This window comes from Xylocopa sonorina, chromosome 6 (genome assembly GCF_050948175.1).
Source record: "Xylocopa sonorina isolate GNS202 chromosome 6, iyXylSono1_principal, whole genome shotgun sequence".
In the NCBI taxonomy this organism is placed as follows: domain Eukaryota; kingdom Metazoa; phylum Arthropoda; class Insecta; order Hymenoptera; family Apidae; genus Xylocopa; species Xylocopa sonorina.
The window spans coordinates 4,873,509-4,897,730 of NC_135198.1; the positions used below are offsets into that span (position 1 = coordinate 4,873,509).

General features: G+C 38.8%; 1 protein-coding gene across 7 annotated transcripts in view; it reads right to left on the minus strand.

The window, feature by feature from the left end:
• Positions 1 to 24,222, minus strand: part of LOC143424501 (uncharacterized) — a 90,179-nt gene that overhangs the window by 55,616 nt on the left and 10,341 nt on the right. For all 7 annotated transcript variants that reach the window (XR_013101940.1, XR_013101939.1, XR_013101938.1 and 4 more), the window contains exons 3-17: positions 5,383 to 5,484; positions 5,142 to 5,274; positions 4,740 to 4,903; positions 4,385 to 4,540; positions 4,142 to 4,270; positions 3,848 to 4,045; positions 3,477 to 3,773; positions 3,058 to 3,255; positions 2,766 to 2,912; positions 2,534 to 2,683; positions 2,314 to 2,454; positions 2,070 to 2,225; positions 1,834 to 1,932; positions 1,464 to 1,661; positions 1,200 to 1,383 (exon numbers count right to left, since the gene is read on the minus strand). Coding sequence is in view for 3 of the 7 variants with exons in the window: in XM_076896576.1 (XP_076752691.1) it covers positions 1,200 to 1,383; positions 1,464 to 1,661; positions 1,834 to 1,932; positions 2,070 to 2,225; positions 2,314 to 2,454; positions 2,534 to 2,683; positions 2,766 to 2,912; positions 3,058 to 3,255; positions 3,477 to 3,773; positions 3,848 to 4,045; positions 4,142 to 4,270; positions 4,385 to 4,540; positions 4,740 to 4,903; positions 5,142 to 5,274; positions 5,383 to 5,484 (2,452 nt within the window). In the remaining 4 variants the exon portion in view is untranslated. The remainder of the gene's footprint in view (positions 1 to 1,199; positions 1,384 to 1,463; positions 1,662 to 1,833; positions 1,933 to 2,069; positions 2,226 to 2,313; positions 2,455 to 2,533; positions 2,684 to 2,765; positions 2,913 to 3,057; positions 3,256 to 3,476; positions 3,774 to 3,847; positions 4,046 to 4,141; positions 4,271 to 4,384; positions 4,541 to 4,739; positions 4,904 to 5,141; positions 5,275 to 5,382; positions 5,485 to 24,222) is intronic.

Consider the following 24,222-nt stretch of genomic DNA (forward strand, 5'->3'; position numbering starts at 1 on the left):
TGTTGCTTTTGAGGCATAGTATCAGCTGTAAAAATTTGTCACACTAGTAGTGAATCACTCTGTAGAATGCGTTGTAAGTGGTGTGAATAATGTGTGTGTGTGTGGCCGTATCGTAAATACCTAATTAACGGGTACCAATGTCTTTGCTAATCTAAAGTTGGTTGTGTTTTCGTGATTCTCTTCAGAAAAGAATTTCGCTAATTTGTGTAAAGGAAAAAGGACAAATAGTACATATAGTAACATGCTAAAAACTTTCCATGTTCGTGTGTCTCTGTGCGCTAAATGCATGCATCATTGAATAAAAGTGAAATATATTAAAATGAAGAGTGCTATCTTCATACGTCCTTCGTACGATTTGTAACGTTTCATAGATCTTATTTATCAGTGCAGGTAAAATTTAATTATTTTAAACTGCAAATTACATGCAGTATATTAATAGAAGAATATCAGGTTCCATAAAATGCTATCGAAATATATAAGTTCATAAAATAACTGTGCGTATATTGAAAAGTCCGGTTTAAAATCATTATATGACGAATATGTTGTATAAGATAGAACAACAATAATTATTGCGAGGTGTACAAGCAATTAATTTAAAATTTTGGATTTGCATGATTTTGCTTTTAAGTAATTATATTGTCAAATGAATTATATATTCATCACTTTCGGTATATGTAAGTATGAAATTGCTAAGCATTTACAGAATTAATTACTAAAAGAATAATTTCATGCAGTAAATTCGAAGGTGTATTAAATAACGACTATTGCAGTCAGTATGTGTTGTAATATTTTTCTATGCACACTATGAGCTTCTATACCTATAAAAAGCATAATTACAGAAGCAGAATTGCGTTACAAGCATATCAATAGACTACTATATTACTTATATTATTATCTCTAACTTGTATTCATTATTCTATGTAGTAAAATAGTATTGTAAAAAATGATTTTATCAGAAGCGTAAAATTAAGCAACTTGAATTAAAAACACATAAATCGGAATGCTAAATTAAAACCGAATCAACGTTGTCAGTACGAAAACACACTGACAGCTAATATATAAATATATTTTACTACGGAATGTTGCAGTATCAATTATTTGAATATTTCACTATCTAACAAATTTTTGTTGCACGAAAGATATACCTTCTTATTAAATCATCTGAAACCGTTTGGAATAAAAACTGTTTAAGCACTTACCTCCTTCGTCTTCGCTATCGCTCATAAACGTTTCTTGCATTGATTCAGGAGCCTGGACTCTGTATTTTTCTTCTATAGTGACCGTATGGGTCGTTGTGATGATAGTTTCTGTGACTACTTTCAATGTTTCGATAACACTGATGTAACCAAGCTTTTGTGCAATATCCAAAGCAGTCTGGCCGTTCTGTGAAAGAAGGGAGGTACCGCATAGTTAGAGGAAATGAATAAATCACACGAACGAAGTTTTTTGGAAAATTGACTTACGTTAGTAGTGGTGTTCGGTTTTGCTTTACCCTCGAGCAATAAATTAATCACCAGCGTGTGACCTTGTTGAGCAGCTTGATGCAATGGAGTGTATCCAGCATTCGTGCTGCTGTCAACAGCTGCGCCAGATCGTAAAAGGAATCGTACCATAGCCGCCTGACCAAAATGAGCTGCCACATGTAATGGAGTATAACCAGCCTGAAAGATAAATGCGTATTTTCGTATTTAATAACTGTCTCCAGAAAATCTCATTATTACGATGTTACAAGATAAATAGTTGTGAAATACATTTCAGATTCTGTTATTTTTCAATTTTTTTCTCTTTGTACTTTTTTAACGAAGAAAGATATTCTTTTGCGTTTTAACTTACCTTCGTTTTAGCATCAATCTGAGCACCATTTTTAACGAGAATAGAAGCAACGTTAACTTTGTCCTCTTGTGCGCACAAGTGAAGCGGCGTGAGACCATTCTATAAAGAGAATATTATCAATTAAAATTAATTTGTTTCTGGGTGTTCAGAGTTCTCATAAATATGTAAATGCAGTTCATTCTTAATATATGAAAAGTTGCCACAAAAATACGACAAAGTTTAGTGTTACGCATTACCTTCGCTTTATGATTTGTATCTGCTTTGTGCTCGATAAGAAGCGTTGACATATCGGTGTGGCCTTCTTGTGCACTCAAATGCAAAGGTGTGAATCCCGCCTTCGATTCCGCATTTGCTTTCGCACCGTATTCCAGTAAAGTAGTCGCAATATCCATCTGCATAGAAACAGACAAAAGCTATGCTATAACTGTTCATAACGTAGTAAAAATAATTCGGCTAACTCATATTTCGCCAACTATTCACCTGATTCTTACGCGCAGCAATATGTAATGGTGTATGACCGTTTTTAGCCATGGCATGAGGTGATGCACCCTTATCGAGTAACAGTAACGCCACATTTTGATGGTCGTAGTGAGAAGCCACGTGGAGTGGAGTTACACCATTCTAGAATCAATCAAATAAATTATTATATTATATAATTATGTCTTATTTCAGCTGAATGATATATAAAACTGTTCCTAACCTTCCCTTGAGCATCAACCGGTGCATTCTTCTGCGACAATAATTTTGCCACATTCATGTTACCATATTTAGCTGCCAAATGTAGAGGCGTGAAACCCTTTTTGGTCGTTGCGGTAAGCGATGCGCCGTTTTCTAACAAAACGGATGCAACCTGTAACGAAGCAACGTTTCACAAATTAAAATCATCATGAAATCATCGAAATCACTAATTATAATTATATCAGCGATATTACCTCTTCTTGACCTTCTTTAGCGGCAATATGAAGTGGTGTATATAAATCTTTCGTCGTGGCGTCTACATCGGCACCGTGTTGAAGTAACAACATTACGATATCAACGTTACCTAATCGGGAAGCAACGTGAAGCGGTGTTTGCTCTTCCTGTAATGTTTGCGTTTTTCAAATTTACTTTAACGCTCTGTACAGTTGTTTACGTAGAGAAATGAAAGTGTGCAACAAACTCTTTTTCACTATGTATACAGAAATTTAAATGAAAATAGACAAGTACTAAATTTATTTTCTTTACCCTGGCTCTGGCATCAACTTGGGCACCATTTCTAAGAAGTATCCTGATAATATCAGTCTGATTCGCTCTGGCAGCTAAATGCAAAGGCGTTTCGCCTCTTACTGTCGGTATATCGGGACTAGCTGCGTGTTGCAGTAAATAAATCACTATGTTCATGCACCCCATGAAGCTTGCTACATGTAGAGGCGTCAATCCGGACTAAGCAATAAAATGAAACTATTATTACTAAAGATAATAACAATTTTCGTTTGTTATTATTTCGGTAAGACGTATCGATTATTGCTAATAATTGAGGTTTCTAAATAAATGGAGATATGATTTGTGCTATAATACCTATGATGTATACCTATAATGTAAGGTATTAACGCTAAAGGAAAGTGAATTATTGAGCTGACAATGAAAGAAATGGGATTACATACCTCCGTTGTGGCTTCGATACTAGCTTTGTGCTTTAAGAGGAGCTCGACGACCTTCAATCTGTTCTTCTTGCAAGCAATGTGAAGCGGAGTAAAGCCGTTCAGAGCTCGTGCGTTTGGATCGGCGTTTCTGTCGAGTAAAAGCTTAGCCACTCGTACGTGTCCGCAATGAGCTGCCACGTGCAGCGCCGTCAAATAATCCACCGTCACTTCGTCCACGGGTGCCCGATGGTACAACAATATCCTCGCAGCGTCGACGTGGTCCCCTTGAGAAGCCATGTGCAACGGTGCGAGACCGTTCTGTCAACAAGAAGCAGGACTTAAATTCACCCGCCAGAAAACACTTTACACGGCATTCCGGGGAAATGTTTTACCTTCGTTTTGGAACCGATCGGTGCGCCTTTCTCGATTAAAATGTCAACAACTTCGTGATGGCCAGATCGTGCCGCGCAATGAAGCGGTGTAAGGCCGTCTCTCGTTTTCGCTTCGATGTTCGCTCCCTTGCTCATTAAAAGATTCACCATCTTTATTTTTCCCCATTTCGCTGCTACGTGCATGGGCGTAATATTGTGCTGTAAAACGGAGATGTATTTAGAACTCGCGCAACAAAACTTGATACATGAGCTTGATTTGGAACCTTGTTCAATTATTAGCTAGAAATTCCTTACCTTAGCCGCGAAGTTCACGTCTGCCCCTCTGTCGTAAAGCAAGAAAGCAATTCGGTCGTTACCGTAATGTGCAGCTATGTGGAGCGGCGTGAAACCGCTCTTCGATGTTACATCGGGATTGTGATCGTTCTGTCATAAAAGGAAAGAAAAATCTGAATTCACGGGCGCTGATTTAATTCCTTTTCGCATGCCGATTACATCGGATCGAATGTAGGGCTTCGGTAGTAAATTATTGCGACATACCTGTAAAAGTAGGGCAGCCGCCTTGCAATCGTCTTTCTTGGCAGCGATGTGGAGGGCAGGCAATCGAACTTTACCACGAGTGTCATTTTCCAACAGAACTGCAACTACCTTATCGTGACCCTGTTGCATAGCTACTGCCAATGGGGTGAAACCATCCTATGAACGAGAAATCCATACGGAAAAATAAGCACGGTAATTTATTCCTATCTTTGGGGTGTTTTGAAGATATTTATAATATAATAATATAGAATAATTCATACTGATCCCTGAATGAACGTTAGAAGTATATATTAAAATATTGAGACAAGTGCACTATCGTGTGTTTAATTAATGAACAACGATTTTCTCTACAAACCTCTGTAGCCAACGTTTGATTGGCACCTTTACTGAGGAGGAACTTGACCACAGAATCATGATTTTCCTGAGCAGCCATATAAAGTGGTGTAAAACCATTTTGTGACTGTGCATTCACAGAAGCACCTCGTTGTACCAGCAATTGTACCACCTCCTCCTGTCCAGCTGTAAATACGTTAATTTCAATTATACATGAATGCTCGTCCCAAAAGCATAATCATCAATTTTCACAGATCTGAGCTAGCACATATAAAGGACATGAATATTCAATATTCGTAGGTACCTCTTCGTGTAGATACATAAATTTAAGAATGAGGGGTTAAGTCAAAACAAGCTCGATAACTAAAAAGTATGTATCTATATGATAATATTAGTAGATTGAAATGGTAATGTCCTCACGTACCAAGAGAAGCGATATGTAATGCCGTGTTTCCCTTTTTGGTAGCTGCATCAACCACAGCGCCGCGCTTGAGGAGTTCTCTGACAATTTCCAAATGTCCATCTTTAGCTGCCAGGTGTAAAGCGTTCAAGCCGTTCTGTAATCAGTACATATTTATTTATTTATACGAACGGCTATCGTAGAACCGTAGAGAACTGTTCGGGACGAAATAAGAGCAATTAAGACGATGAAATTGAACACTTACAGCGTTCGATGCGTTAATATCCACTCCCGATTCCAGGTACTCCAAAACCTTCTCCAGCTGGCCTGCACGGGCTGCGCGCAGAAACGACGTGCTCGGGTCGCTCTGGAAAAGGAAACGCGAAAAAGAGTCAGCGACGAAGCCGTGTTGTGCAACGCGAGATAATAGGGGACAAGTTAAAACAGACGCGCGTTAAACCGGCTAATGAATAATTGATAGCGCAAGCCCGTTTGAATACTTTCTTTCGCGGTCAAGTATTACCCGTGTGTTTAATCATTCGTCACGTTCCTCTCTGCGGTTGTTTTGTCGTACGTCAATCAGATACGCTCCAACCGAGCAAAAAGCAAGCGTATATGGATGTAACGGGACACTTGTTACAAATCGTTTAATGTACCGCTAAACAGACGCGAGATCGTCCGAGAAAAAATGCATCTTCACTATCGAGTTCATCGTTGAACAGTAGATACAGGCTCGTAATGGTACCGTGAAAATCGCGAAGAAAGAAACTGAATATATATTTTTATAAACATTGAACAGAGAAAGGGAATTTATTTACATACATGGGCACTTAATAAGCTTAAAATTTAAAGAACTGTTGCGTTGCTATTACAGAATCACCAACTAATTATTTTTCTCATAGAGAACATCAAATTATACTGCCATTTCATACTTTTACTAACAAAGTAATTCAATGAACATTTAGCTTGCAAGTTATACACATAGAAGTGATAACTTACGAACAGAACAGTGAATACATATAGGTAGACTATCGATCTCGATTGACCTTAATTAACCTTTGCATATTAATTATACTAAGTATATTTCTTATATAAAATATCAAACCCACTACTCTAATACTTCATTCTTTAGAAACCTGTATAAAACAAACGTTCTTGCAACATCGGTTCGGAAACAATGAGGCTTGTCACGCAGGGCCACGAAAAAAAGCTGTGAAAAAACTTCTTCCATCATCGTAATGGTCCCTGAAATCAGCAGTTGATCGTGTCCGCGATACTATCCGCGAAGAAGCGTAATTGGAGTCGAACTGAAAAAGGTGTGCCACGCTGCGTTGTTTATTCTGAATCATATTGCGGATAAGTGATTAATATAGAGCGTGGGGCGCCGCGCTGTCTGCGAGAACGAGATACGACAATCCTCTCGCGCGCTCCCTCTTTCTATCGCCGTTCGCCTTCACCCTATTTCTCGATCGGCGTCTCTCCATCGCCATCCTCGCCGCCTGGCCCATTTCATTCCGCGGGGACAACCACAAGCTCCGCTCAGGGCTCACGGCTCGTTTTATAAGCTGAAATGTATCGCTCCTTGTCCGGCCCACGCGCGAACCAGCAGCGGAGTAAGCACCGCCTGTCTGGGAATATTGTTGCGGTTCAAGGGAACGCGGGACAAGGATTTTTTCCAGACTCAGCTGTCTCGAGTACACTTCTTCGTGCATTCGAATTACGAGCAACTGTATTTTTAGACAACCTTTGATTCTTTAAAGTCATAGACAGCAAATCGTGCCGCTCTGATCGAACTGAAAGCGTCAAGTTCTACTTGTACGGTGTTAAGAAATTAGCGCAACGATGTTACACTAATTTTGTATAATAATATTGATACTCCTCTGTATGGAGTTTGTTAATTTTTGTTAGAATTATGTGATAAATATGTATGTAATAGAACGTATATTATGTTTAAATGATATTTACCATCTTGGTATTATAAGCAACAGCGTTAACAATACTTATTTTATGGTAAGCTATTCGAATTACCTCAAATAGGTGCATTTTTTGTTATGCAGTATAAGATAATATTGGAAATATGCATTTGTTTAAGTAGAAGATATTGGTTTCTATGTAATAACAAATTCATAACGTAGGTATGTAGATCACATGTTAAATAATACCTTGTTTACGCATATTACTTTAAATAACAAATAGCACGACTATGAGTAATAACAGTAGTATATACTTAAGTGCTGGTTAATGCAACAGTAAAACGTCAATTATCTAGACCAATTATAAATAATTGAGCTTTCCATGGAAGAACATCGCTTATTCTTTGAAAGAATCTATAAATATTAATCTTAACCCTTTGCGCTTCAGAAGCGACTCTCAGTCGTCACTGTATTTCATATAACTCGAGATCTTGAAACACAAGATCGACTGTACTCACGAAGAAATTGGCGATAGAGAAAATGGTGATGTACGACTGAAAAAGTCGTTGAGTATAAAATACTGAACAAAGATAAAAACTTAAAAATTTCAGCCGTTCTTTCCAATATTCCTCTGATAAAAACAAGCTTGGTACTCTGGACTTGAGTCAGACGAACAAGTTATTTACATTTTAATACGCTAAATTATAGCGGACGTACCGCCAAACAGTTTTCGAAACACGAACACATTACGATCCACTTACAAATTGAATAATTTGTTGCCTGTACACAGCGTAAGACTCGTATGTTGGAGCATAGTAGGCATGCAAATAGCGTAACGTACGCGTGTAATTTTTCGCCGTGCATATGTACATACTTATATCTCGTGACGCATCAACGATGTACTTAAATCAGCCAGTATCCCGTATGCAAGTCGGGTGTAAAGAGCCTCCTGCGCTTGCAAACCTCACCGTCGCGGTTTAAATAATTCAGCGAACCGTTACTCCGACACGTGGATAGGTCCCTTCTGCGTCCGTCTCACCAGTCCTCTTTCACTGTCTTTAAACTGCCTCTGCCCTCCATCCCATTTTTCCTCAAGGTGCGCGTCCGCATCTTCCGGCGGCGGGACGACGAAGGTCCAAGACCGGGCACCGGTCACTGCACTCATTACCCTCCCTTTTCCTTGCCCGCGAAAACGCTCCACGCGGACGCGCATAATTCTCAAATTGACGCTGGTTATGCCAACGCCAATTATACTAACGGTAATTGACGATACGTGTCGATAGAAGAGCGGAGTCTGGACCTAGATTCCACGAGACACTCAAGTTTTTCGTTTCTCTTGGAGCAATCAAGTATTTTGGAATAGGTGATACGATTTCATTTAAAAATATTGTAGAAAAATAGCTTGTCTCATCTTTCATCTTTGATTATTTAGATAAACAGTATTTGTCGTTGAATAGTTAAAATGTGTAAGGCATCTCTATGGAGAAATTGTGAAGGAATTTGTTGTGGGATTTATTGTTGTTCCAACGTAGCACAATTTCAAGCTTGTTGAATTTATGTGTTTACTGAACTAGGAAAGACAGTCAACTTCCTATAACGCGATTAATTTGTACCGTGTTGTATGGAAACCGCGCTGTAAGAAACTCAGAAGTAAGTAAAGTGTAAATCAGTTTGACTCCTCTGGCGTGCCAAGAGTACCAAGTTATGATGCATACGGTTATGAAATAAAATGTTATAAATACAAAAGACGAAATATAGTTCAGTACATACATAAAATTATTATTATTAATTCGTACCGCGTTATATGGAAACAGTGTTGTAAGACTACTCCGTTATACGAGGATTAACTGTAGTGCATTGCCTAGTGGCAATTTCAATGGAAAATATTTTCTACATCTTCCATTTTCATTTGTCTATATCACGGATATATATGTATATAAATGTTAGGAGCACTTTCTTTTAATCTTGGAGTACTACCAGCTGTCAATATACTTTCCTCGTTCAAATCAACTATCGCGACTACAAGGATTGGTTTCTATTTACAGGTGTACGTAGCTGACGCGACATAGTTTTCCTTAAAAGGCCCACGTTGATTGGATACCTTGGTTCGCACAAGAAAAACTGCCCTGTTCACATCGTTTGGTACGAAAAGAACAGTGGAACGAAGACGTCAAATTGATCCTACTAAAAAAAACAGTTTAAGAATATACTAGTTAAAATTAAATCAAATTAAGTTAAATTGCATTTGCACTTTTTGGATTGGATATTTTAGTTGCATTCTATGACGACTATTTTTCACGGTATTTCCTATATCTCTCGAGGAACCACGTGTCGTTCCCCTATATCATTAAATCGAGTAACTGATACGAGAACGTATTCGCACGAGGCGAAATTAAGTGAACGCGTGTCGGTTTCCTCTGCACGTTGAAATTCATTCTTAAGGAAAGTATCGTAACTAACGACTTACGCCTAGGTGAGTACCCTCGGTTGCTGTCTGGCTAGGGACGCTTTAAGGGCTTCTACAACCCCTTTGGGGGAAGATGAAAGAAGACTAAACATAGACCGGCAGCGCCGTTTAAGCTGCTCTATCGAGTAAACTTCAAACTTCTGTTATTCTTGTATGCACGTTAATACCAAAGCGTAAACAGGTTTGGTTTCCACATTTCGAAGGCATTTTTATGCACTATGGCTATTCATACAAACGGAAATTTCAATGGCGAATACTAGTTGCAAGTCTTTCAAATATCAGCACGTGCGAAGATTTTCACGTGTGAAACTATACACAAAATTGTAATCTGTATAACGAAGAATGATATATATCGAAATATTAATTCAGTTATTTATGATTGACAGTAGTTAAATTTGCACACAGATATTATGTTCTGAAATAATTCTACAAGTACTTATTCGGATATGATAATCTAGTAAATGTAATTTTATATATAGCGTACGTATAATCGTACACATATAACTATCTTAATTGACGGGAGTGTAAAATGTCATTGCCATTTAAATCGAGTGTTTACTTAAACACCGCGTAGATACCTTGATTTCATCGAGGCAAAGCTTATTAACATTCATTAAAGAGCCAAGTAGCCACTCCATACGATTAATTAAACTTGTCTCCTCTGCTCCTAATAATTAATCTGATGGCATACGCTCTCTTTCGAGGGCCCTACACTTGCGCTTTTACAAGTACACAACAAGCATTTACCGCAGCAACGATACGAGTCTAAATTAATCGTTCTTGAATTATTAAAGAGATTGTGACCTTAGAGGATTCGTGCTACTATGAATAACGATATTACAGCAGTTATCGTACCAATTCAACATTGCAATATGATGTCATAAGATTATAATAGCCGAATGCATTCAAGACATTTTAATTTATGTCATTGTCACATCAAAGGTGCGATACGGTGCTCAATTTGCCGTGCATACTAAACGAATCCAATCCAAGTAGCTTATGGATAAGACGCGAATAGCGCACAAATTTCACCAAGAAAATATGTTTTTCTATCTCGACAGATCCATCAACTTTTCTGACATTTTCCGCGGCATCTTGTTTTTCCATGACGAAGGACGAATTTATGCTTCATCACGGTCGACGTCCCGAAGTATGGCGATGAGGGTAAATGTAATAGGTATGCGTCTTCCTGCAATTTCTGGCCGTGTACCAAAGCTAACTATAGCTACGCTATGCACCAAACGTGCTCCTATAGTCGTAGAAAGTGCGTACGAATGACCGCGTCGGGTTCACGGTACGGGACGGCAACCGGAAATACAGGTTGACGCGGAATAATCACTCGCAGCCCGTTTGATATTGCATATTCGCGACCCTGACATCATGATCTATTATTAACCGATGATATTCCTCGTTTCGATAATTAAATCGGGAAATTTCTACCTCGCGTTGGAAGAACGAACGCTGGTGTTCTCCGTGTTCGAAACGGATCAATCTAAAATATAGTTGCACTTATTTGCGTACGCTTGTGAAATAATTAACGTTACTTGTTCTCATGACTTGGTCGCTCATGAATGTGTCCAAGAATTTCAGAGGTTCTACGAGAATATCCACACTGCGTTGCGCAAGTTAAACATAGTCATTGAAAATGTTCGCGTTTATTTACAACGTTCTTCGATGTTTGTTTAGGACCGTCTCGAGTCAGTCGGTGTAGTTGCATTCGGATTAAATATCAAATATTTCGCGTTAACTTGTTTAATTGTTCGATGAAGTATAAATAACAGTGGTAAATGCCTTTTTTAAATAGTATTAAAAATGATTGATATGTACACATAGAGTTCGAGAATCATGTGTACAGTGTATCGTAGTGTACACGATCTACCACTCTCGGAATTCATCGAGTTTCATGGTTAGCGAAGTATGGTATTTATGTTCATTTACTGCATTAGCAAAGATAGTTTCATTTATTATAAATATTATATAGGATATGTATAGTATTTCGATAAAAACAAATTACAAAATGAGATATATAATACAGACAAAGCCTTATTACCGATGAACTTAACAGATTATCTTTCCAATTCGAAGTCTGATTAATTTTGGCAGCAAACGTATTACCAAAGGATACTAAACATCAGCCATTAATTTCCACTCGATCAACTAAATTCTCTCTCGAATACATTTCGAAACATTTCCCGACCATCACTGTCAGTAACAACGCAACAATCCACGGTCATCCTTCTCTTCAAACCACCATCCGAAGTTCGTTTCACGTTACTTATAGCGGGTCACCGCACATAATCCTCTTATTGTTCCACTTCCGACGAGTCTCGTCAGAGCCCCGAGAGAGAGTAACAGTTTCTTATCCAAGTGAAAGATAAATCTGGTTGGCTGCTTTCGAACGCGGAATGACCAGCCGGTTAAAACTGAACTAGAAACCACCGGACGATACAAAAATCGTGAAAGTAACAGAGCTCAGCCAGCCTTTTTTCCTCAACTGGCGACGGTGAAAAAGAGATCCCCCATCGACTGGTTTCGCTTCTATCAAAGAGGAGGTGCGAGGAGATCCTCGAGGGAGAGGTCTCAGCGTCGGTGGAGGCTCGAAGAATGAAACCGCGGGTAGACTGACGCGAAGGACGGTAATTAGGTGCGCGACAATGGAAAAAGGAGGACGAGTTCGTTGACTGAGGAAAGAGGTGACTGAGCAAAGCGGATGGTACCTACGGTTGGGATAAGAAGAAGCGGAGCATGTCCAGGGGACGCGCGTGGACAGGAATTGGAAAAAAGGAGTAACGAGATGTAACGTAACGTTACCGTGGCACGATCGAACGAGCGACACCGTCCGCGATTACGGCACTCCGCTCGTGTCCCCGGTTAATGAATTAATGCAAAAGGGTATCGGTGGCCTCGACGGTGTTGTCCGCGATACGTGAAATGTCTATAATAAAATGCGGATGACGAAACCGACGGAAATACCAAATTATTGCAGACGATGATAATTTTATACTTGACGCGTTCCGGCTCTTTTGGGATTCATAGGGTTTCGTGTTCGCTCGGACGTGAATTCACACTGTCACGTTTATTTAATGCTTCCGCGGACGTACGTTTATTTACTACGGATATTGCGTGGGACACGCTCTAATAACATTTCGATGAAAACTATTCGCCTTATCCACGGAGAAGTACAGGTGACTACAAACGTTCGAACTAGAAATTTTGAAGCGTACGAAAATCAAAATGTTTCCATTGATTCCACGATGAGTTGTTCAACATAGAGAATAATATGCACTTATAGAACTATGCGTCATAAAGCAAGGAACGATTTAAAGTCCCCCAAAAATAGTGCTTATTAAAACAAAGACGGCCGATTAATCACGATCGTGTTATCCTTGTTACAATGTCAACAAACGGTAGTAGGTGTTTGGCAAGGCGATCGTTGGCTCCGGGAACTATTTCATAAAACAACCGGTGGCAACGTTCAACCGGTTGTATAATTAGTGATGGTAGAATACCAGTAACGCTGGTGGTAGTAACAAATTGCACGTATAAACGTAGGAGGAAGATGTACGCATAGCTGTACGTTAAACTGTACTTCATTGAGCCGGCGTGCGTGTGATAAAGGTAACATTGCTGAAATACCACGTATCCATTACAAAGTTAAACTCCTCGTATTGTGAGAACGAAGTATCACCGTATATAATGCGGCCAACTATTCTAATTTACTCTTTTATCTCGATCGAAGTTATATCGTGTTGTAATTAGCGAGCACTTTGTCGGGAATTTGCTAAACGCACTCAACGAAACGTCAGTGATGTTTAATGCTCTTGTAGAAAATTTGAATAGATATGTAAAGAAGCACAGAATATATGTAACTTGCGAGGAGTGCAGGCCAAGAAATTCAAAAATAAAATAAGTAAATAATTAGTTACGTTTATAGACAATTAGGAATGAAAATTCTCAAGTTTGTATATCAATTGCATAATGTACTTCCTTTGATTAATTGATCAACCTTAGATTATTTATTTTATTTCAGCAATAATCTAGTTATTTATTATTATATTTGCCGTATTTTACATATTTATATGATCACACGTGACCATATTGCTATGGCTAAATTGATATTTCACGCTACGAATTAATTTCTGCCTGACATTTACATACATCCGTGACGTACATTGGGAAATATACATACTACAAATGTTGCATACGTTTAACATATATTTTACTAATATATTGATTCATAAAAGTCGCAAAAACACATGTACTATATAGATATTCTACACAGTACAGTATCCCTTCGTACTTAAAAGTCTCGGAGCGCAGCCGTTTAAAATTTGTCTTCAAACTCGAGGGCTCCTCAATGGAGACAATATAAATTATTTTGTAGTTTGAAACAAATCATAATAACATTATTTATTCTATTAGCAAATTACAAATGTTCTGTAAACAATAATGCTGTTACTTTTTCTTTCGAGTGCAACGAGTTCAAAATACCGGCGAGATATCGTTCGAATCGAGAGCGCGAAGCAAAACCGGCTGGTTTCGCGTAAAACTGCATCGTCTTCGAGTGTTTCCTTTCTTTCATTTTTTTTTCTTTCCCCTCGAGGAATCAAGCCGAAGAAGGCTCCCCCCATTCTTCGTGGCTCTAATTAAATTTATCAGTCCCGCTGAGAATCCTCTTACGGCAAGGTTCCCGCGAGTCCTGCGGGAAAGAACTTCCCACGAGCACCGCTCAACCCCCTTCGCGAAACAATATCTTCCGACGATAATCTCCCCTACGTTTAATGTCGTTTATCAATGAAAACGATACGGAATGCCTGGGAGTAGAGATAGGAAATATTACGTGGACGCGTTTAGATAAGAATACTACGTCTACGATTTAAATTCAAGGTAAAATCGTGGTGCATTGAACGTACAAGTTTAGATTGCTCTTTAAGTTAGACTCTAAAATGTGATCGACGCAACGTTTCTTTACTTAAACCATCCTGTTGATTTAAATGGTCATTCCTTGTTCAAGAAGAGTGGATTTTAATTCAAGCCAATATTTACACTTTCAGAGAAACAGAATTTCTGCCTTTCAATTAATGATTTATTATATTTGAGAAACTCTTTGTTTGACTGAGGAAAAGATAAGCCAGATTTCTGATTGTAAATGTCTGTTAAGTGATTGAAGAGTTTCTATTTAAGTAAATACTTTGTTCGGTTGAAACCAAGCTAGTTGGATTAAGAAACTAATTATTCCAGTAGAGGAGATTCATTTCAAACGGGTTTCTACTTGCTTCGATTGAATGAATGAATTTTTTCACATTTTTTATTACATATTGCTCACTCTAAAGTATGTACTAGAAAATTTCAAGATCTAGGAATTAATTATCTCTACCTTCAATTTTTAACTGTACACATCAGAACACGAGGATTTTCCTACTATCTATCTTTTCTACAACAATTTCTCCTACTCGAATTTTTCTAAATACTCCACACGTGTAATAAATATTTATGCAACATGCACAGCTCTTATTACAACCGGTTCTCGAACGCTTTTCGATATCAGTGTATAAAAATCGCTATTCACGATCTTATATTTCAGTTTAGGAGGCGGCGAACGAAAACGTAAATATTATTCTACAGCTGTCACTATCATTTACTGTGACTATAATCACGACTGGAGGAAGAAATATTTTTTAACATTCCCCAAAAATTTCTTCAAAATCCTCTTCGAAAACTACCATTTCACTTCGTCATTTATAAAAGCGAATCTTTAACCGAGAGTAGAATTATGCATATACTCTTTAAATACCGAATGGTGCGACAGGTCAAACGATCCCAGCCGGTCAAGTGTCTATCAAATTAATTCAACGTAGTTTCGCTTTCGGAATTAAATCCCCTTCCAGACGGTATGCTATCATGCATGAGCACCTCTTGCATAATCGCAATACATTTGAGTCGACAAATGACATCACGTCCCGCATCGTAAACGTTGAGGTCATCAGGTGCTGGCTGCCTCGCGATATTACAGGTTTTTACGATGATTTCGCCGCGGCCTCGCTCGACCGACATCGCAGTGTACATACATACATGCACGTATATATATATACACACATATGTGTACATGTATGTACGTGCGTATATTCACGCGCGTATAAACTCGGCCGATTTACTGAAAAAGCTGATCCTCGAGTCATGCCTTTCAATGAGATTTAAAAGGCACGTTCCTTCATATCCACGTGAGCCCCGATTACGCACTGGTAACAACAGCCTATAAATAGAGAATGAAATGGAGCCTCGAGAAATGTCGGATTATTAATTTATATCATGCAGAGAGTGGCAATTCTTCTACCGTGTCTGAGGAAGTTTCTAGCGGCTCTAGATGTGAGAATCTATGAGAAATTATATGCAGGATGTAAAAGACAACGAGTGGTGGACAATGAATATGTATTTCTAATCTGAAGTGTCTAGAAATTGTCTAAATTTAGATATTAAATGTAAATTATTAATGATATTCGCGGTTTTCTTGCTTGCTTACAGGCATTCTGCACGATTCTGTTCAATGATGTCACGACTAAGAATACATGTAGATTCTGGATTGATTAATCGAAAGATTGATTCCTTTCGCCAATATATGAAGTTTGCACCAATCTTGTTCTTAATCAAGTCTGTCATACATTGATTTTTCAAGAGAATGTCGAACTGATCAGAAAAATTTTCTTCTAAATTTAAGCAGTGCAAAAAGAACAGTATTTCAACAGTATTCCGTCATTTTTAGTCAATTAAAAAGTTTATACCACGCGTTTATAACTTTTGAACAAAATAAAAAATTAATTTTAGTATTCGATCTCTATTCCTAATGTTGACCTGTCAAACTACAACATACGTAAGTTTCATTAGATAGAGTTTGCGTGTGAAAAAGACCCTAATAAATTTGACCTGGAACTACAGCAATTAAACGTGAACGACTCACGTAAACATAATATTTTCTAGCGTCATACTTTCAGAAAACCTAAAATATTATTTTTCATCGGTCGTAACTTTTTTCCCTATGTGCAAGCGATTTAAAAAAACAAAGTACGGGACCATAAAGAATGTAAATTATTATGTAAAATTGATCAGCCTCTATAATTATGCCATAATTCATTCTCTTATTTTTTTGTCGATTACTTAAACTACCAGATATTATTCAGATCCACATAAATCGAATGAATAATTCAGTAGGAAAAATTCCACGTCAAACTGTATTATCACTTTTAGTGAACAACTAAATAAAAATTCTGCGAAAAATAAATAGCAAACATGCATGGTTTAATCTATACTTTAAGCTATTGTTACCTGTGGATAAAATACTTTTACGATCCATATTCTTATAAAATGACAGATAATTTATTTCTAAATAGGCGAATAATTTTAGAAATTCTGAAAAGGATTATATACAGATTTAAAAGGAACAGAGGAGTAAACAATAAATTAATCATCAACGATACACGTCTTATGCTTTCTAGCTTTGAAAGTAGGATGCTCAAGATTGTATCGTTACCGTTATAATAGTTCAAGTGCCGGATACATTCGCTCAAGAAGCACTTATACTTCCTCCACCGTCACCGCCGCCTCGCAGGCATCCACCAAAATTTTATACCCTCCACACTTTTGGACGCTGTCCAACAATGGTGAGATTCTCTTTGTACTACGATTGACGTCACAAAGAAAGTCGCAATTAGCTAATTTCATTAAAAAGAACGCTTTAGACGCGTAAATCACGTAGCGGTTAAACAGGCCCCGTTTCAGAGCACGCTTTCATCAAAGTATTAACGGATACAGAACCGCTATTAATTATGCCACATCGGATTTATGAAAGGATCTTCTTTTTGCCAACAGCTCCAAAGGCAACGTATTAAAGTTTCGAACATCTCGTGAAGCTTAATTTTGTAATTTCCTTTCCTAGATGGTATTATGATATCGTGAATGGGAGAGATTAAGGACGACCGAGAATTGTGCTCGAGAATTACGGCTCAGGCTCTTTGAAATTGTTTTCGACGTTACTCTGATACTAAAAGGTAAGAGCAAACTCTTGAAGATAGCAAAAAATAGAAGTTTTATGATTAAATTATCGGAGAATTATTGCTGAAGATATTAATCTTTGCAGCTTCGAGCAAAATTAGAATCATCATTCCATTCCATTCTGTTCCTTTCAGTTTTTATATATAAAACTTGATTCGACAGAAAATATGAAAGTAATGGATTATAAAAACTTAGCAATTAGACAGAACAAAATGTTAAATGCGACTCACAATCAGCCTTAAAAAAATGAATGAGAACAAATTAATCTAGAATACCTAAAAAAGCTATAATTTAACAAAACTACTGTGCGGATGGCGACGATACCAGTCGCCCTAAAAAATATACTTGACTTAAAAACAAACGTGTCTCAGTTCTTGTTGGTTGGCATGTTCTACATGTTTCTTACTGTGCTTAATTATGAATTAAAAATTCTGACGTACAGTCTCGAACGTATACAGTTTGGAAACAAAATAAGAAACGCAAATATTTAACTTTTCAAACCTCTGGACTACAACGTACCACCTCTTAAGCAAATTCCTGAATCGTGACTCAAACGTGATGTTCCAGCCTGACAGAACCCGATCAACGACCAAGATGATAGAGTATGATGTCAGTCTCGTACAGTCAGCCGAACGGAAGCACTCCCGTTAAATCGGTTAAATGTTTCCTCTGGCCCCTGTCGGGACATTCGGGGTTACTGTGACTGACAGAGGTAGCCCCGCGATCGAGCGGGTTATTCGAAAATAGTCGAGCGTACCTTCTCGATGGTACACCGTGTGATTTATACGCGGTACCGGCGCGGCGGCATCGGTGAAAATTGGGTCACGAATTGTTGTCTGCTCTCCGTCGCGCCCCCGATTTTTCGACACGTCTTTGCGGATCGTAAACGGGGCTCTGAGTCATGTCGTATTCACGTACGGACAAAGAGATCTCGAGGACGGTAAACAAGTTTAAAGGATCAGAAAATTTCCTGCTCGTTTGACGCGACGTTACGCTCCGTCCCGTGACTAAAGAATGCGGCGAGATGCGACGCGCTCGGTGCACCCTGAACGCTCGAGAATTCGAAATTACCTTTTAACTGATTCGTCATGCGTTTAACATTTATTGGCATTGACGCGATGCGACTGTTACGTATATCGAGCAACGATTTATTTGAGTCAAATCGTCGGAGTTGAATACAATTATCCTTGTATCAGTAAAGTTCATGTAATCAAAGATATGTAATTGAACAAAAATTTGTATGTATATTCAGTTACATAAAATATTGAAAAAAAAGATGAGCGAATATGAGGAAATACACGCTAGATACAACAAAGCAATTGAAAATGAGTGCAATGAGTTATATAAGACAACGATTTTTCAGCTTGATACTGCGAACCAACGGTAAGCCTAGCTGGTGATGTCAAACGATTGAACCCTGAACCTGTTGTACCGTTATATTCTGCTGGAGGGCATAGTCTAATTGTATCACGGGTATCTGAAGCAGTACGCTTCAAAAATATACCATTTATGCAATAATAATATCAAATAAAAACGTAAGAAAGATACAAACATATGATATAATCAGTCTTTAACTGCGAATCTCGAATTACCTAATTACTGCGGTCATAGTATCTTCATCTTTAACTTCTTCTTAATGGCATTAAAGTGATATTTAAATTCAATCGAATGTAAAACAAGAATAAGAATTATTACAAATGATGCGTAACGCGTTTACTAAATGAAGCATAAAAAAGATAACATTAAGGAGAGAGTACCAGTTATGCATAATAAAAGACGGTGTTCGTTTCAGACTAATATTAATAATAGGTACTAAGAACTGTGACTTATCGTCAGATCTGAGACCTTGAAGTTAAGGTCTGCCGGTCGTCAAAGGATTGACTCCTACCAGAACGATGACACAATCGTCATACTAGCTCCATTTCACTATATTACCTCACCAAGAGTACTTTAGGACATTGTTTAGTCTCGGTGGGTACTTGAAAAATTTAACTAAGAAATCGATTGATCGCAATGTCCTTGTTCCTTTTCCAAGCACTTACCATTCTATCGCGGAACGCTTCTCGCTTATATAATATGGGAAAATTGATTTACTAGCGCACAACTTGGAAGGCCTGATAAATTTATTGATCCGCTCCGCGACGGAACAGACGCCCACCGGTCCACGCCACGAAACGCAGATTTCGCAGAGAAATTTTTGTGCAGCTTTCGATACTCGACTCGCTGCGGCGTGTTTATTTCTGAAGCCGGGATACACGTCAGTTTACTCTTCGGCCAGTAACGTAATCTCTTCATCGCCGCCAACGCGTCCTTTTCATTGGGGCTTAATTAAATGTATGGTCGACACGCCGGAGGAAACGAGAGCGGGAGAGCTCCAGCTTTGACCGAGGGGGGCCAATGAAGAGCGCAGCTGAAAGGGTCGAGGTCGTAACAGCCGCGCATGCGGCCCGGACAAAACGCAGATATTTCAGAATTTCTCGATTCAACTTCTTTCTCACCCTCTGAACGCAGCTGTTACGATTTCCACTGCGGTACGAACTTTTCCACTAAACGCTTCTCGCGGGTTACTGCAAATCTTTGAATATCCTCCCGAAACAATTATTGCGAGTATTAATGTCGAGTGTTCGTGGTACAAAAAAGTAATTTAAAAGTAGATAGCATTTAGTTATTTGTATGTATAATTATTTTCCATTCATGTTGCAAAACACCGTTTAAATGCCACTGGCTTTTAACCATCGATGCGTATTGATTAATAAAAGGAAATAAGTCTGATGCCTTGAAAAGTAGATCAAAAATGTACCAATATCTATTTTCAGCAACAAATTTCCTTAGATATCACGGTAAAATATGTAGAACCGTGTGCGATGATTTTATAATGTCCTGAATCAAACATCGGCAAGAAGCGAACGTATAAATTTCGTCCAATCCGAGGGTGAAGTGCATGAATAAGTGAATAGCGCTTTATTTTCCTCGTTCTCGTTTTTCCCTCAAAAGTAGGCTAAGCAAATAACTGCACATGAAATTGATGAGCAGAGAAACGATTTAAAACCCCGACGCTCTTACTTCGGAGATAAAGTAGGATAATACCTTTTACCCGTAAGTAATAAATCCAATTTAACGCGGCAGTTGCGATACTAATTTAGCAATCGACGAAAAAAGAAAAGAAGAAGAAGAATTATGATAAACCGCCGGGGTACGCGTTAAATCAGTAATGCTTCAAATCTTAATAAATCATTTCCATGAGTTAAGGGGGTTGGACAACGCGAACGCCGCCATAGCTCGTAATTACAATTACCATTTATCTTCTCGAATTCTTCTTTCCGGCACATTATGTCAGAACGGATTACGAAATATCTAGGTCAATGATCGATGATACCGAAGTTAGTGTTTCGCTCGTAATTTCTGCTGCATTTATGCCGAGACACCCAACTTTGGGGTCAGACGTGATTTTAACCACAAAGTAGATCACTATGCTTGCTCTCTTAATGATATGTTGCAACCAGTTTGGCGTTGCACTTACTTGACGCAATTTCAGCTCAATTTAGAGTTCACCACACATTTTTTAATGATTCCTTCTAAACGATGACCGTATGGATGAGCGAGTTTTTAACCCCTTCGCCAAGGAGGGTGCACGCGCATCATGTAGGCTCGTAGACAAATTATTAATTACTCGTAAAAGCCTCTGTACAAGCATCTCTTGTAGCAGAGAATCATTTCTATAATTTAATATTCAATGCACCTAAAGTGTATCAAGCTGCATACGCGATGTATGTTTTTAATTCCCAAGGTACCGTAGTGAAAGGATTTAGTCTCTCAAAAAATAATAACAGCATTCAATTAAGTTAAGCTTTCTGTTATATTACAACACCGTTTTTTATAATTCGATTGCAAAACCGCTATGTTACTTGTACCCGTGTTACGATAAGAATGTGATGTAATGTTTATATACACCTTTACGATCACAGATAACCTTTAGATTTAAGTTTCAGTTTGCTTGGTATCGATCAAAAGGTTGTCGTCCTCGTTGCGTAACACTATCACCTCGCGTTAAAAGGTTAAGTGTGTATAATTATTTCGATAACATTATACTGCAATCATTAAACGCGTCTTTTTATCTTCCCCGCATTTTTTACATACATGTATGTAGAACTGCATTAATCGCGCCATTCATTCGAAAGTTCACGAGTCTGGAATTGACCAACCTTAACCACAATGGATACTGCAACGTAGATTTCGAAAATGTCTTGTCAACCAAATCGCATTGGCAAATCTATAAAAATCCTTTCTTCCTTCAAATGCAACAGCTGTTTGAATCCTGAATACGACTAATATAGTAGAAACAGAGACATTCTAAACTAATCTTCCACGAAGCGAAAAAGTGGTCCACGTTACCACAAGCTTCCCTCTGCCAACGGATACACCTCCAGCTGCCAGCGACCGACCAACCCTACGCCCTCCGCCGAATACGCAACACCGACGGGGTAAAAATGATTCGGCACCGTGTCTGAATCTAAGGTTTCTCGGCGCACCGCAAGAGACGCTTAGAAAGTCGGAAGTGTAATGTATTCCAGCTCGTGTAGCTATCAACCGGCGTAGAAATCGGTGTATTGTATGTCGATTCCAGACGGTTGCAACGAGACACTTCCCGGCGGCCGGTGGTGTACCAAAGGCCAAAGAAGAGAAAAGGGGTACGAGAGCGGCGAGGCGGAGTGAATCGTGGCGAAGGAAGAAGAAGAGGGCAACATGGTGGAGGACTGAGAGAGCCTGGGTGCCCTGGGTGTATGTAGGCAGGCGAACGGGAGTAATAGGTACGCGTACACACGGGTCGTGTAGCCGTATATGTGGGACAAGCAAGATGGAGCCTGGAGGTTCGGGTCGATATGAACGCGGCAGCGCTATTGCAGCAAACCGCCCTCTACTCCTATCGTTCCGCTTACCTCCTTCTTTGCGTCCTTCCACATCCACGAACCCCCTTATCGCCTCCGCCGCCTATCGCTCAATCGCTATTGACACCGTTGCTTAATTAACGTTGCTCGATATAGCGGATTCGTGACAACGCGCCGCGCCGCGACGCGACGCGACGCGTCGCGAACATTCTGATGATGTTGATCGAAATTTATTTAGCGGAGGAACAATGGGTGTTCGTGCGAAAACGAAATCTCTGTCACGGACAACCGGATTCTGTCTGCCCGCTGGCACATTTTTCGCCGCCACACCCTCTGTACACCCCCGTTCAAAAGTTCCATGCTGGTTTCCGAGGGTTAGGTTGGGATACATTGTTGAACGCTGGTTATCGTCAAGTTCTGTACGTGTACATTTAATGTACTCTAGCAATGTTAACATTAATGAATTTATACAAATGATTCAAGGGGTGAAACGTTTGTACTTGTCTCTGATGACTATTTTCTTCCTGTTTTACGAAGACCGCAGTTTAGTGCGATCGTTTGTCCTCGTTAAACCTATTTAAATATTTAGAACCACAATGCTACATGAAGGAACTACACTGTCGAGGATATAAGATTACTCGGTCGTAATGTTGAAATTAAATTTCCGATTTATTGGTCTAGTTGTTTAATAGGATATAAAATGGAAGGGCTACGTGTAATACTTAGTGGCATTCGTGAATTAAACAAGTGGTCCTATTTTGAATAGGGATTTACTTTTGAGTGCAAATACTGCTGCAATACGATGCGTCCCAGATTATCTTCTATACGTTACACGATAAAGCGTATTATCGAGAATTTGCAACAGACGATGGTTAAATGTACGTCCTTATACGGACACGAAGTGTACGTGTGGAGGAAAATATTTGAAAAATTTTGGTGTCAGCGATTGCGGCGAAAGTAACGGAAAATGAATTTTTTAAGTACCAGCTTGCCTTGTCAGTTTCAATTTTAATATCTCGTTTCGCTCAACTTTTGCATACCGCGGGAGCACCGTGTTATTAAACGTCGAAAGAATGTTGATGGAATTCGCGTTTTACTGGAGATAAATTGGACAGTATCTAGACTCCATAAGTTTTAATGAAATTCCATTCTGCTTAAGCGTAACCATACATATTGCGAGGTTGTCTCTTTTTATTAATTAAAGATCGCAGCTCGCGGCGGTATACGAGGAAACGTTCTTAAATGGAAACGCAGAAGATGTTTGAAATCGTTGCAATCGGATTCATTGATAATCGAATTGTCTAATATGATAAAGAAACTAGGGGCTTCGAACGAAGGTGAATCACCCGTTTACGTAAAAGTAGGCGCATCTATTTACGAGTTGACATTATTATTACACGTAGTACAGATTTATTTATAAAAATAACATCAGACGACCTTTTTACGAAATAGCACTGCTATAAAATTATAATAAAAGTTAAAAAAAAATACGTTTTTTAAGAAGTTTAATTAGGTACAAGTCTTCCTGCGAGGCTGCAATTTAATACAAAATACTGGAGACTTAAATTACTTCCTACTAGTCTCATCAATTTTAGAATTTTCCTGGCACCGTTGCGATAGAGAGTTAATATTATCTGGATAACCTCCCGCGAATACACCCGCGTACGGAGAAAAAAATAACCACCCTAACTCGATAATCGATACAGGTTGTTGCTCCAGCCAATGCCTAACCTGACCATGCTAATCAATCTGGGTTATTGTACCGATCCCTGCTTACTGTCCTCAACATTTCT